The sequence below is a fragment of the Typopeltis vanoorti genome, chromosome 5 (genome assembly GCF_054136105.1).
Source record: "Typopeltis vanoorti isolate ZY-2024b chromosome 5, IOZ_Tvanoo_1.0, whole genome shotgun sequence".
NCBI classification, from domain to species: Eukaryota; Metazoa; Arthropoda; class Arachnida; order Uropygi; family Thelyphonidae; genus Typopeltis; species Typopeltis vanoorti.
In genome coordinates this window covers 59965960-59981958 of record NC_143553.1, presented here as the reverse complement: position 1 = coordinate 59981958, position 15999 = coordinate 59965960, and the positions used below count along the sequence as shown (strand labels likewise).

Below are 15999 nucleotides of genomic sequence, written 5' to 3'. Positions count from 1 at the left end.
CAGTGACAGATGCACCCATATGCTCCTATCATGCAGACCAACCGCAGTAACCACACAGCTGCATAGCCAGTGGAATTAGGTGTGTTCGAACATTCTAGATTTCATTCCTATAGATAAGGTGATATTTGCATAGTTCATATGTCATTCTTAATTAATGTTAACAATTATTTTATGTGATTTGGTTTTGAATGTTTCATTTTTTACCTCTTATGTTCCTTTGTATATTACACTTATGCATAGATCCACACTGTACCCCACAGACATTTGAAATCATAACTGACGAATAGGATGGTTAATCCTTATTCTTGTAGTGTCCTATGTCAAAACAGGCCAGTTTGCCTGTTTTGTGGTATGAAAACCTTAGTTTCAGCGAGGAAAAAACTCTTGCCATTTCTGTATGAGACCAGCTAACTAACCTTCAGATGAAGAGTCCTAATAAAGGTTCTTTGCATCCTAGACAAGATCTGAACCAGGTCAGAGGGCATCACTGAAATTGAATGAGCTTTCAATGGTTTTATTCTACTGTACAGCCTTACCCCAGGATAGAGATTAAGATCATATAAACAAGTAAAAACCTACCTGTGACATACATCTCCACACATATAGCAGACTAAGGCCAGAGGGATAGAAGCTTATTCTGACTGAGATCAAATGTCAATAAGCAGACGGAAGAATCATCATTAAGAAGAATGCAATAAAATTTTTGTGGTAAATTTGTCAAATCTTTGAGTACATGTGGTTTACCTAAGTCGCTTATTAGCTTTTTTTCCCATTTTATTTAGTTCTTGGTAACTCATGAACTGACTTGCTTGTTTAATATTTCGATATAATTTGTAACCATCTTGTGCATACCAATGTTTGTAACATCTTAGAGGCATCTGAAAATATGTAGTTTTAAACTTTTTTCTTATAACTTTTCCAGCATGACCATTAACTCTCACTTCACTTCATCACTGTGCTGTTTTCATATTACATGTACTTCTGATGGATTATGACCACACATTTGCAACAAATAAATATATAATGAATATTTTTATTTCAAGTACATTAAGTATAATTCTGTTTTAAAAACTTCCTTAATATAAGAAAATAACAGAAATGAAAAATTAAAATTCAGTTAGATCACCTGTCCCCGGCTATCAGCTTTTGCTGATGACCTGATGTGCTTTATTCTAAGCAGATTTTGTCCATGTAGAGTAAAGTGCGACCATGCAAAAAGTTGAATGAAGGCACATACTAGAGGTATAAATACTAGCAGCAAAAAACAAGCTTCCTGATAGATAGGTGTGGTGACAAGCTTTCCTCTTCCTGCACCAAGTTTAATGTTGCTACTATCAGTTGAGCTTCCAAAAAATTCCTCCCCTGTTAAAAACAAAAAAGATTAAGAGTATATAAAGCATATTTTAAATATCAATTTGTAGAATGAATGAATGATAGAGAAATGATAGCATCATATTTTTTTTAGCATATACCATTTCATATAATAGTATGCATGTTATATATAATCATAGAAAAAACAGATCCATTGTAGATATGAAAAAAAAAAGATCAATGTATTATATTGAAAGATTAAAAAAAGCAAGGCTAGCAGATGTAAGCCATGCATTATTTTTTACAAAGCAGCCTTCCGCAGTGTTTTCTGTGTACAATATACCTTCTGTGATAATTTCATTATTTTAAAATATTGAAACTGACCTATATTATCAAAAGTCATGTCAGGGGCTAAGCATAACACTTGTAAATAACAGTAATCTATAGCATGACAACAGCTCCACATTTTCATTGGTATGGCCTGGCTGAATCCTTCATCTTTTATATGAGCTAAGACCAAGTTTGTGCTTTCTAATACAAGAGTTGCACTGACTTTGCAGTGTCCTTAATCCTCCCGTATGCTCCTATCATGCAGACCAACTGCAGTAACCACACAGCTGCGTAGCCAGTGGAATTAGGTGTGTTCGAACATTCTAGATTTCATTCTTATAGATAAGGTGATATTTGCATAGTTCATATGTCATTCTTAATTAATGTTAACAATTATTTTATGTGATTTGGTTTTGAATGTTTCATTTTTTACCTTTTATGTTCCTTTGTGTATTACACTTATGCACAGACCCACACTGTACCCCAGAGACATTTGAAATCATAACTGATGAATATCTACCCCCCCCCCCAACCCACACAAACCTTTTTGTGTGTGGGGAGGGAGGGTAGATCATCCCCAATGTAATGGGGGACAGTTAGCAACTATTTCCAGTCTACCATGCCCATCAACAGTCAGTATTTGCATGTCAGTATAAGTGTTTTGTGAGGAAAGGAATGCTCAAATTTCTAAAACAGAAAAACTCCATATGATTATCATCAGCTAACTTACCTTCAGTTTATAAAAGCTTTTTATTTCAAATAGTTCTCATGTTCATGAAAGCAATTAAACTTCTATCAGAGGAAGGCTCATGTCACACTGTTTTTTCTGATAGCCTGTCTTTTGTTTTAATTAGAACTTATATTCTAGTATATCAAATAGTTCAATAGCTGAAACTTTATTATAAATTCAATTTTATTGTTTCATTCTCATCTTTTTTTTTTTCCCAGAGAAATGCATAATTTAAGCTTTAATAATACTATTTTACTTTCTATATAATATCCCATCATAATTTGATTGCGATTTGTCTACTGGTGTCTTATGAAGAGAGAGAGAGGGAGGGAAGTTTAAACTGAGAGATAAAACAAAGGTGGATACTGTTTTTATGTGCTTACATCTATACTTCAAAACTTTTTTAAATCATGTTAAGGAGTCCAATAACCATTACTAGAAAAGAAGGGGAAAGATAACAATCACTCAAGTTTATGCTACTTTTTTTAAAGAGAAAAAAGAAAAATAAAACACAAATTATAAATATCTACATTGTTTACAACTAGTTGTTAGAAAAAAATAAAAGAGGGGAAGAAGTAACAAAACAACCAAGTGCTTCATAATGAATGCTATAACATTTAAGGCTCAGGATGATTAGTGAAGGCATTATAAAAAGAGTATACATAGAAAGATTCTATAATAAATAGAAAATGGAAGTGTATGGGTGGGTGGGGAGAACAGATCACACATACTGCAAAAACTAGGGCTATGTATTCATAATAATAATATTATGTAACCATGTAAATTCATTAGATTGTTTCTAATTCTTTCTTGCAGTTGAGGAAGTGGCAGAGAAGATCGAGCAATGAGTGACCTAAGTAGCAACTGGTCTGGAGAGTTTCCTTACGAGAGTACATTTTGAAGGTATGTTGGTTTACTAGATTTAACTGATAGGTAGAAAAAGGAGGTGATATGACAGAAACATACAAGTTACTAAAGGGTTTCAGAGAGTAGATGCAGATGAAAATTTCATTTAGGACAGGTAAACAAGAGCATCCCTTAACAAATCCATACCAGCCTGCATAAATAAGAACAAAAGGGCAATTCTGGAAGTCTTCAAGAGTGTGATTAGCTAGTAAATGAGAATTAGATTATTGTTTGGAAAGTGGTGAATGGGTTGCCAGAAGCAGTTATGAGTGCTTTATCATTGAATCAGTGTAGGGAGAGGTATGATGACTATTATTATTATTACGCCCTCCATGGAGTTGGCACACTCAATGTTAGATCCTGAATGGACAATTTTTTAGAAATTATTCATTCAGAATCTAACATAAGAATTTTGTTAACTCAGATAATACCTGGTTGACAGCACACAGTTCTGAATTTATGTTGTAAAGGAATTTGTATAATAACATGTAAATCATACTAAAAAAATCTTGTAGTTGAAAGTTAAACTGAAGGATTATAGGATTAGTGAAATTTTAATAAGAAAATTGTAGTATAATCTTGTCCTATTATGTTGTCTCAAACTTAATAAGTCGCCAAAGAAGTTAAGAGTACGAGTGCAAAGGTCGAGTTACATACGCACGTATCGGCCGTAATGCCGCCAGCTACAACATACCAGGAAGATGACGTAAGCAGGATTCCCGAGAATACAGTACCTAAACGCCAGCTAGGACTTGAGGATCACTTTAAGGGTATGAAAACGAAGGGTCATATGGGAAAGAAGGGACGAAATATAAGCGGAATGTGCGCGATAATGCAGGACCTTTTTTCTGGTTGTTCCTGACTTCACTTCGAGGATTCCTGAATAGCGAACGGAGTAGGGACGAGCGAGTGAGATGTCCCACTCGAGTAGGAGCAGAGAATGCGCTGTATTGAGGCAGTGAGAATTTTGAGTCCGGGAAAAATGTAAAATGGACAGCGTAGTCGTAAGCCCATTGCTGAAGCTACCGACGGAAGGATGAACCGAAATACACGTGGCCGTTAACAGACCTTCAGAAGAAAAAGATTGGGTAATGTAAAGACCTTTGTTGTATGTTTAAATGAGACAGAATTTAATGTTAGATCATATTAAGTGGACATTTCATAGTGGACTATAATAAGGACTTGAATTTTGAGATTGAGTAATTCTGCTAAACAAAGGAATGTCAAGAGTGAAATTTTAGCTGCATGTGACTGAGATTATATGTGAATTTGATATTTTGTAGATGATTTATATCAGAATAGTAACAGGTTGAGAAATGTATTTTAATGTAGCAAGAATTAAGAGTTTGATTTAAAGTAACATAGCTTGTTTTAATGTTGCATAGAGTGTGAGTAATTGCCAAGTTGATCTATGAGCGTTTTCTTAAATTAGTATTGAGTAACTAACCTAGTAAGAGATTTTGTAAAGCTTAATATCCCATTTCAATTATAGTTGTAAAGTGAATTTGTTCCAATAAACATGTTTTATTGTATATGCCTGATTCGTGCTTGATTCGAGAATTCAAATTACCACTTGCAAAAATTTAGAACCATAGCGGGAGGGAATTTAATGAGAGTGTTTGAGTAATAGATTTATTGGTCATGACTGCAATTAGAACCGGTATCTATTTAGTGCCTATTAGAATGAATGCCAGTTAACCTAGGAATATTTCCCTGAATTTTGAATAAGCTCATATTATAGGACTCTGGCTGGTGCAACAATAAAAAAATAAAGTTGCTGGTGTCTGAAAAGGAAGCATTCCTAGGTAGAGTTGAGTAGGGCATTATTAAGGAAGTAAGTTAGTATATTAAATAACAATAGCAAAAAAAAAAACGAAGATATAACACTCACTGTGGGAGGTTCATGATCATTCACCCAAAAAACTTATATGGATTCCCTAGAGCATACAGACATTTACAACTTATATAAGATGCAGTTTCTGAAAAATATCTTCACTAAATGGGGAAAAATACTTATCTGTAAACATTCTCTGAGAAAATACTAATATCGAAATAGTTTGAATTTGACATCTACTTTAGGATTCTCTCCCATGAAACATTTATGTCATTTAATTCATGCTCATGCTTCTCATTAAAATCTGTGCACTTTCAGTAAATGAATTAATAAAATTATTATTTCTAGGCTAGTTATGTTACTTTATTATTTCTAATATGATGTATTCTATGCCTTCTTGATTAAAATATTTTTGTCATGATTTCCTTACTTTTTTACTCCCTTATTTAAATTTTTACAAGGTTCTGTGAAAAAGAAATAATTTTATGTAGGTACCAGAATCTCTAAAAGTTTAAGAAATGATGCTTTAGACTACATAAAGATGCATATGTAATCATCATCATCATGGTATCAAGGATTTAGGCCTATCATGGTATCAAGGATTTAGGCCTAGCATGGCCTGTTCCGGCCTTAGAAGTCATTGTTGAATCATTTAAGAGGACGTCTTGGTTTTCTTTTTCCTAATGGCTTGTACTTTAAGACTTGTAATGATAATTATTTTTCAGTAAGAAAAACAACTAAAACAAATTACAAATGACAACTTTTAAATTATGATAAGAGGAAACCATATAGTTGATTTATTATTATTCCTTGACCTCCATGTAGTCACAAGACAATGCAAAGTCTAACATACCACTGCTTAAATTCATCCACCATTTGCACTTTCATCCTCTTAAGCAAAATGTATTCTGTGCTCCTACCACTCTCCATGCAAAAACACTACTACTCCATCTTACCTACTACTTCTTTTTGAAACTTCCAAGGATGGCCTCTTACCCTTCTTCCTTTTCTGCTTTATACAGCTTTCTTCTATCCTGAAATGTATCCCACAAGCCTATACACTACAGACCTCTCTTCTTACATTCTTGCTATAATCTCTTTCATTTTCACTTCTCTTCTTCTCCACTCTGCAGTGTGACTGTTTAGACAAAATTATCCAAATAAAAAACAAACTAAGTCACATAAAAAATAAATCCTTGCTTTTAATTATGATATGATAACCAAATCCCATGGTTTTACTATTTTAAGATTTGTAAGATTTTCATAAGTTTCAAAAAAAAAAAAAATTTACAAAAGTTACTCTCTGCACTTTCTTATCATCTTTAATCTTAGGGACTAAAAGGTAACAAAAGTTGTGATTCATTTAATATTACAGCAGTTCTGGGCATTAAGGAACACTTTAGTTTCCAGACTGATTTGCAACAAACCTGACATTCTTGAAAGAAGAAGAAGAAGAAGAAGGAAAAATTGAAAAAAAAATGTTATGTAACTTAGAGCACTTGTTTTCTCTAAATGATCTTATATGTATGGAAGATAACGATGTGTGAATTCAGCCACTGGAATTTTAAAATAAAGGAATTTATAAACCTAAACCTTCTCTTGTATCTAAAAATAACAACTCTCATCAGCACTCTATTGACTTTACACTGCTTAATACAGAGAGGTTATAATGTAGTTTACGAGAAAACAAGGTTTTGTAAAAAAAGTTTTTGCAACATCTTTCACTAGAATTTGGTTTGAGGCCATCTTGTGTGTAAATGTGCTATTACAAAGCTCTTAAGAGAGTGACGATATTTTTTATATATTTTTTGATTTATTGAGTATTTTCTTAGATTAACTGGCTTATATTTAACATATTATTGTATTTTTTTAGTGGATTTATTGCATTAGCGCATTCAGTAACACAATTGTAGAAATATTGTTAGTTTTTAATAGTCTTAAAAGTGTTGCCAAAAGCTTGCTACAATAAAGCAGCCTAGTACAAGTCAACATGGTTGCCTGTGAGGAGAACCTTTGTCCCACTGAGCAGAAACATTGAAGCAGTGATGTGAATAATATACCCAAGGATAATCTGATATTGGAAATATCTTAAGCAAAATAAATTATTGGAAAATTAACCAGAAAATTCATAACAGTGGAGAAGCATTTAAGGAACTCAAAAAGTAAGAAAAATTATCAAAACAAGAAGAGTCAGAAAAGTACTGAATGTGGCGAATAATAATAATAACAAAGTAAGTCAATTAAAATATATAAGAAAAAAGAAGTAACATTGTATGGCAGCTCAATCATAAAATTTGCACTTGCTGATTACATCTAGCTCTCCAGGGGAAAAAATTAAAGATGTGACAAACATAAGAGAAAAACAGAAAAGTAAAAGGGATGGTAGCTCTTGTTGGAATTAATGATTTAAGTAGTGACAAATATGGTATGAGAGAGAGGACAGGAAAGGTCTGTTGGAAGATACAAGAAAGAAAATTGAAAGAGTAAAAATTGTTGATTTGCTACCAAGATACAACAGTATCAAGTTAAGGAGGAGGATTATGATAGCAAATGATTCAATATGCAGGCTCTGTAGAAGAAACACCTGTGAGTTTTTAGATGTATATAGTGCATTTAATGACAGGTAGGACTTGTATAAGAGAGGATATGGCCTGCACATGAATGGACTTGGCATCAGGAGCCTAGAAAATTACTTACATGGGTGAGACCTAATGCAGAGGGTCAGGGAAACAAGATCATCATGGTAGGAATGGTAAGAATATGTGTGTAACTACAGTTATAATATGCAAACACAATAATGATATGAATGGCAACAAGCATGGTTATGTTACTGATGAAGGGGTGAACATATACATTTTGAATTTGGACTTTAGTGTATTTTAGGGAGGGAAAAGAGAAAGCCACTGTCTGCTTAGCCAAACAAGGCTAAGCAGACAGTGGCTCAAAATATAAGAAAAATCCAGGTGATAATTTCTTATGTCTATACACAAATATTGCGAGCATCAGGAACAAATGGGCTGACTCTGTTGCTCTAATGAACACACTGTGACCATGCTGTGCTACAAAGCTGGAAATCATGGTCAATTCAGAATGCTATCTTTCATCACAGGGTATCAGTTACCAAATGGATAAGGTATCAAAAAAATGTATGGGAAGCTTTGAAAAAGGTGCTTAAATGATGCAGTATCTGAATGTATCCCTAGAGTTCAAAAAACAAATAAGGTGGAAATGAAATTGATGTGCAACCTTATTAAGCAAGAGAACCATAAGAAGAAAATGTGGAAGGAATATTATCAGAATACGAGTGAGAGAAGTTATGAAATATGTGAAGCCAAGGCCAGAAAAATTACAAGTATTGTGCAGAAAGCTAAATCAGAATACGAAAGGAAATTAGCTATGCAGGTGAAAGGCAGTCCAAAAGAATTTTATCATTATGCTGCAAGTAAAAGAAAGAATGAATATGAAGAATAACTTTACTGAATGCGGATGGTACTCTTTTGTTAGAAGCTGATGAAACTGTTCAGTTAACAAGTGCTCACTTTTGCTAAGATATAACAACCAGGTGTATGTAACATGGTGCACAGTACTGCAACTATAATGTTGGATGAAGAGATAGATGTGCATGAGAATGAGGTTGAAGAGCTGTTACATAACCTGGATAAGAATTTGGCAATAGGGACAAGTGGAATATCAGTACTTTTGCTAAAGAAATGTTTGGTCAAATTGGCTATGCCTTTAACATGTCTGCGTAACTTGAGTCTCAGCTCAGGAAAGTTACCACAAAAACAGGAACTATGCATGATTGTTCTGGTGTACAAGGATGGTTCAAAATTGACGTGTGTGTCTGAATATTGACTTATCACTATCTCTAGAGTGGCGGTGAAGATTTTAGAGAAGTTGGTAAAATCTTGCATACAGAAATGAGTTGACAGGCAAGCTATACTCTGCAGGGGTTTACTAAAAGGCAGTCATGTTTTAGCAATTTGCTAATTTTATCAGAATGTTTTGGCTGAGCCAGTAAAGGGAATGAATACATTATGATACTGTTGAATTGATAGATACCACATGAAAGGTTGTATAAACTGGAGAATATGGGTTTCAAATATAAATCTTAACTTGGATATTAGGAAGGATTTAAAGGAGATTTTCAATTCTTTGCTGATGATGCAAAGATCGGCAGGGCAATCAGTGAAAAATGATAATGGCTGTCAGTTCAATGCTTGTAATGTGTAAAGTTATGCACTTTGTTATGCAATGAGATTTCAATGGCATATTATATTAATAAGGGATGCCACAAGAAACTAATGAGGCTAGCAGTCTTGGCATTATTGTGGATAGCAATTTGAAGTTCAAAGGTCACACAGCAGCAGAAATTGCAAATACAATTCGGAGTATAATTGCAATGTTGAAATGAACCTTGAGATATAAGGATAAGGAAGTCATTTTACCTCTTTACAAGGCTTTGATAAAACTGCACCTGGAATACTGGTGGGCAGATTTAGTCTCTTTGATTTCAAGGGATAAAAAAAGCTGTGGAAAGAGTGCAAAGATTATACTGTGATTATGGAATGTTGATAATGAAGACAGATTGAGATTATTAGACTACAGACTCTGGTTAACAGGAGAAAGCGGGGTGATATAATAGAATTCTATAGGTTTTTGAATGGGTGCTATATGATATCATCTGATGAAGTTTTTCATTACGTGGAAAGTGGGGAGAGAGAGAACATGAGGGAATCCATGGAAGTTCAGTTGGTCCGCAGTTAAGAAATGGGTAAGAGTTAGCTTTTTCTTTCACAAAGCAGTGAGTAAGTGGGACAGCTTGCTTCTTGAAGTGGTGGGTGCATCTAGTGTCATCATCAGTTGCATCAGTCTTGGGACTGGTAGCTCAGCAGCAATTTCCTCCATTCCGCTATGTCATTGGCTTTCTTCTTAATCTCCTGGTAACGCCTCAAGCCCGTGCTTTCTTTGACTTGGTCGAGAAAGCTTTTCCTTGGTCTGCCTCTTCTTCTTTTCCCCTCTATTTCGTCTTCAGTTATTCTTTTCACAAGGCCATCATGACGAAGTATATGTCCAAACCACTTTGATCGATTTAATTAGAGTTCTTGTTTCGTTTATCTCTCACAGGACTTGTTCGTTTGATTTTTTTTCTGTCCATTTTATTTTGCTCATGGGGCGCCAGCACCACATTTCAAAAGTCTCCAATCTTCTTACATCTTCTCTGCCTAGAATCCAGGTTTCACATCCATACAGTGCAATGCTCCATATCAATGTCTTTACTAATTTTTTTTTCAATTGTAGATTGATTTCCTGTTAAAATGCTATTAATCTTAGAGAATTGGGCTTTTGCATTGTTTATTCTTGATCTTATGTCTTCTCTTGTTCTACCATCTTCTGTCATTAGGCTTCCTAAATGTTTAAAGCTTTTCACTTGTTTTATTTGTTTCCCGCTGATGTCTATATGCTCTATGTTGATAGGGATTTTGCCTGTAACAAGGATTTTAGTCTTATCTGTGTTGATTTTCATTTTATATTTTTCAAGGTTATTATTTAGTAATTCTAGCATTGTTTTTAACGTTCTTCTGCTCTTTTGCTACAAGGACTATATCATCAGCAAATCTCATACACATGACTTGCTCACCATTTATCTTTAGTTTACTGAATGGCCTTTTCAATATATAAATTAAATAAAAGTGGTGAAAGTATACATACTTGGCTTACTCCACTCCTGATATTTATTATTTTCTCCTTATCATTGATTTTAATCAGTCCATTTTGATTTTTGTAAATTTGATAAATTATTTTCCTATCCCTCAAATCTAAGCCAATATTAGTTAGACAATTTAGGAGTATTTACAGTTTACTTTATCAAACGCTTTCTCTAAATCAAGGAAGCAAATGTAAGTATTTTTACTAAGGTCTAGTGTGAATGAGTTTAAGAGAAAGTATGACAGATGCTTTGCATGATGTGTAGCCTCCCCCTCGATGTTCTCAATTCTCTGGAGGTCTCAGTTAAAAATAATAATAAATATAACCCGAGAGGGATATAAAAGTACTATACTATGATCTCTTGAGCAAGATTTCCTTATTACCTAGCCCTAGTTCACACATGGCGACCTACAATAAAATAATAATAATAAAAAAATGTCATGGTTTGTTTACTGTGAAAAGTGCAAATGCTAATTACATTAAATACTTGTTATCAAAATGAAGATTATTTTCTTTTAATAGCTTTTTTTCTGAGAAGAGAATGATTTATGTTCATCTGGTTTGGATTCATCAAGTGTGTGTAGAGATGTCTGCATAAGTAAGGCACTAAATAACAACAGAGATATGAAAGTTGTCCAACTATGTCATGCAGACAACAGACAAGGATATACACAAAAGCATGCTGGTAACCTATTATGTCTATACATGAATGCTCAGAGTATCTGAAACACAAGGGTACAGTTTGCGCTTTGGTCAATATGTTGTGACCCCAGACTGTAGTGAGAAGCAAAACATACTAACTGATACTGAGTGTAAAGAGTTAAGTATTTTTAGAAAGGATAGACAGGATAGGAGAGGAAGGGTATGCTACTAACAATATCAGATGACTTGAATCCAATAGCTTTGAGACCAATGACTGTAATACTAGTAACAGTTTTCATGTGGCAGCAAGTTTGAAGTAATCTGGTGTGGGGTGTTGTTTAGTAGATCAGTTGCTGATAATGAAGAAATGCATCCCAAAATAAAGATAACAGGCAAGAAACAAGTATCATAATGGGAAACTTTAATCATCTAAACATTGATTGGATAGCAGTAAAATCTCATGAGAAGAATGAAACTGAATTTACTGAGCTGTTGCAAAACAACTTCAAGCAGCATGTGACAAAAGGAACTCAAGGTCAAAGAGTGTAAGATTTTATTATAGTGTCAGAGGGGGAATTTCAGTTAAAGACAACTATTCTGCCTCTGGTTGATGATAGTGATCATGCAGTGCTTACTTGGAAGGTGGCTAAGTTTATGAATGTTCCAGTCAGAAAAGGTTACATGCTGAACTAAAAAGCAGGACATTATGACTGAGGAGCTTGCTGGATTCTACAGCATGGTATTGGCTGTTGGTCGGAAAAAATACCTACAGTGCATGGGAAGCATTTAAAAATGCGTAAATGATTCAATATCTTAATATCCACAGAGTTTGTAGAATAAATAAGGTAGGAGTGAAATGGATGTGTAATCTTATTAAGCAAGAGGTTTATAAGAAAAAAAGCTGATGTGGGAGGAATCATGTGCATAAGAATGTCAGTTATTTATAGGGAGCAGGCCAGAAGAGTATAATGTTGTATAGAAAGCTAAGCCTGAGTATGAAAAGAAATTAGTTGTGCAATCTAAAGACAGCTGAAAAGAATTTTATCATTATGTTTCAAGTAAAAGAAATAATGAACATGAAAGAATAATCTACTAAATGCAAATTTAGTAGATATGGGTGGTAGATGCAGTAGAGGTTGTCCAATTAATGAGTGCCAATTTTGCTAAAAGCTATCAACCTGGTGTATGCAACACTGGAAACTGAGCTCACTACTCTCTCTTCACTGGATGAAGAAACTCAGGTATAGGAGGAGGTACTAGAGCTGTTGCACAAATCGAATTAGAGTTCGGCAATAGGGAGTGATGAGAGATATCAAGCAAGGATGCTGTGTTCTGAACCAGCTATTTCTTTGACCAGGTTATGTAATTTGAGTCTCAGAATAGGCAGGATTTCACAGGAGTGGAAAGAATGTATCGTAATCCCATTGTACAAGGGTGGTGCAGAAACTGATGTAACTAACTACTGACTGATGAGTATCTCTGGAGTGGTGGTGAAGATTTTGGAAAAGTTGGTTAGGGCTTGCATATAGAAATGGTTGAAAGAGAATGTTTATTTTGCAATGAACAGCATGTGTTTACTAAGGGAAAGTCATGTTTGAGCAACTTGCTCACACTCTATAATAATGTTACCATTGAATTAGAGAAGAGGAATGGATATATCATGATACTTTTGGATTTTGCTGAGGCTTCTGACAGAATATAGAATGGAAGATTGTTGCAAAAATTGGAAAATATGGGATTGGATTATTAAATACATAGATAAGATGGTTGACTAACATATCAAAAAGTGGAGTGAACATGATACCTCGAAATCATGTTCACTCCAAAGGGAAGATCTTCTGTCCCTTCTATCCTAGAAGCTGGGATCGCTTCTTTGCCTCTCAAGCCCCAGCAAAGACTGTTTCTCCTTTCCCACTATCTCCTACCTCGCTTTTACCATAAGTTGGTGCTTGGTAGGACATATATCTTGGTACTGTCCCGAATGAGTAGGGCTAGCTGTGAATCATGGCTCTGACTGCTGCCTGACACCCCTAATGCATATTTCCATGCGAGGGTGAAGGTTGGTAGGCTTGGGGTTCCATCACTTAGATGGCTGATCCCACGCCTGCAGCTGTTCAGCATCGCGAAGTTAGGTCTTCTTCCCCTGTCTGCAGAGAGGCTTTCTATAGCCCATTAATATAAGAAAACTTCAGGCGGGCTAAAGGCTGGTCCCATTATCAAGGTACCTTAATTGAGTCAGCACCTGCAGAACACAAGAGATGGGCATCTCTGCTGCACTGTTCTGTAGATGATGCTCCTTTAAAAGAGTCATATCTGGTGTCTCCCCAGCATGATTGGGTAAGGGATGGCACCAGACTCCTCCCTGGGTTGGAGTATATCGACCTTATCAGGATGAGGATCAATGCCCTGCCCATTTGAGCCTGTACAGCTCGATGTGGTAGTGACGACTCAAACTGTAGGGCTGGGATCGCTGAAACAGTGTCTCACTGCCACTACAGTGAGACACTGTTTCATACAGCCCAGTGTTGCTTCTGCACCCATGGGGTCCATGTGCAGAGGCATGACGCCGTGGTCTCCATTCTGAACAACCGCTTTAAGAACAAAGGTTGGGAGACTGCAGTGGAACCACATTATAGGACCTCTGCAGGTTTGCGTAAGCCAAACTTAGTGAATAAAGAGATGGTGAAGTTTGGGTAGTTGATGCCCAGGTTGTGTGAACAGGGCACCCACTAATATAGTCATAATAATAAAGTAAACTATTATAAGAATAACCAAGATCTAGTTAGTAAGATACAGGAGGAGCATTAAGCAATTCCAAGATTTACCAGTGCCACCATCTCTTTACATGGTGTATGGAGTGCAGATAGCTATAAGGACTTAAAACAGCTTGAGCTTATGCAGAAGGGTATAAAAGCTCTTTCCTTGAGGGCCCTACAGGGCACACTGGTGGCATGGCATTGCCACCAGAGAATGACTACAATGATAACAAGAACAGGCATAGGGTAAAACACTTGTAAAGACTTAGGCCTATATCAAGTATGGACATGATGTAAGGATAGTACTGCCCATAAGCAGTACAAAGATTAATAAAAAAAAAAAACCATTGGTGTATGTTGTTGATGATGCAAAGATAGGTAGGGTCATCAGGAGTGCTGCCAGTATGCAGTACTTGCAAAATGATTTGAAAAGGGTGGAATTGTGGGTATGTGAAAATCATTCTCAGTTCAATGTTAGTAAACGTAAAGCCATAACTTGGGCTTGATTAGCTGTTATGTTGAATGGGCATATTATATTGATGGGATTATGCTAGAAGAAACTGATGCTGGCTAGGGATCTTGAAGTTTAAGTAGATATGAAGTTGCAATTCAGGGGTGACATAGCAAAGAATGCAAATACAACCCAGAGGATAATTGCAATGCCGAAACAAACACTGACACATAACAATGAGAAGGCATTTTGCCCCTTTACAAGACTTTGATATATATATAAGCTTATCTGGACTACTGTGCAGAGATCTGGTCTCCTGGTTTCCAGGAGACCAGATCTGTGCACAGGTGATGTAAATACAGTGAAAAGGGCTAAAGATGGTATCAGGACTATGAGATGTAGATTACAAAGAGAAAGATTGAGATCATGGGCTGCAGATGCTAATAGACAGAGAAAAAGGGGTGATATGATAAGAGATCTAGAAGCCTCTGAAAGGATCATACAGGATACCAGTGGATGGAATTTTTTATTTTATGGAAGGTGGAAAGAGAATGAGAGGACATCTATGTAATTTGAGAATGAATGCCGTCAAGAAAGAGGGTGAGATGGATTTTTCTTTCATAGACTGGTTTTACTTATGCCTGCTAATGCTTCTTAATCCCAAGAGGATTAACAAGTCTTTAGAAACTGGGTGGTAGCCAAACTCCAACCTTAGTTAATCACACATCCAGTAAACAAGACTATCAGCAATTTCGGGGAAGATTGCATGGTAGACAACTGTTACTAGCTCGTGGTTCCTAACACTGTATATTACCATCTGAAATATTGTGAAGCCACGAAATTTTCTTGAATTCAAGCATTAAAAACCCATATTTTCAGGAGAGGAACCATGTTTCCCCATGCTAGAGATTGATGTGGAAACCTCTAGAAGAGAGGCTTATTAAAGGTTGATTTCTACTATTCATAATTAATTAATTAAGAATAGTAGAAATTGCTGTGCAAGTAGTGTAAATGAATTCAAAAACAAGTTTGACAGCTGATGCAGATACTATGTGGCCTCCTTGATGAGTCCCTGACTCCTTGGAGGTCTCTCTTAATAATAATAAGAAGGGAAAATACAAATAAACTTTTGTAATCAATAAATTTGCTTTGGAGTTATGAAAATATACTGTCTATGCAATATTTCTGCATGTTCCACATACCAGTCGTAGATTAGTGTACAAATAAATTGTGAAAGGCTTTGAAACTCCTTGAAAATTATAATAAAATTACAAATTAAAAATGTAAATTTTTTATTTCTTCAAATATATGTTAATATATTTATAAGTTC

General features: G+C 35.3%; 1 protein-coding gene across 2 annotated transcripts in view; it reads right to left on the bottom strand.

Moving 5' to 3' along the window:
- Positions 1-1013: 1013 nt before the first annotated feature.
- The window catches only part of LOC150106457 (solute carrier family 68 member 1-like), an 89543-nt gene continuing 74557 nt past the window's right edge, over positions 1014-15999 (bottom strand). For both annotated transcript variants that reach the window (XM_090393138.1, XM_090393139.1), the window contains exon 6: positions 1014-1362. In XM_090393138.1, the coding sequence (XP_090249264.1) occupies positions 1118-1362 (245 nt within the window). In that variant the 3' untranslated portion in view covers positions 1014-1117. The remainder of the gene's footprint in view (positions 1363-15999) is intronic.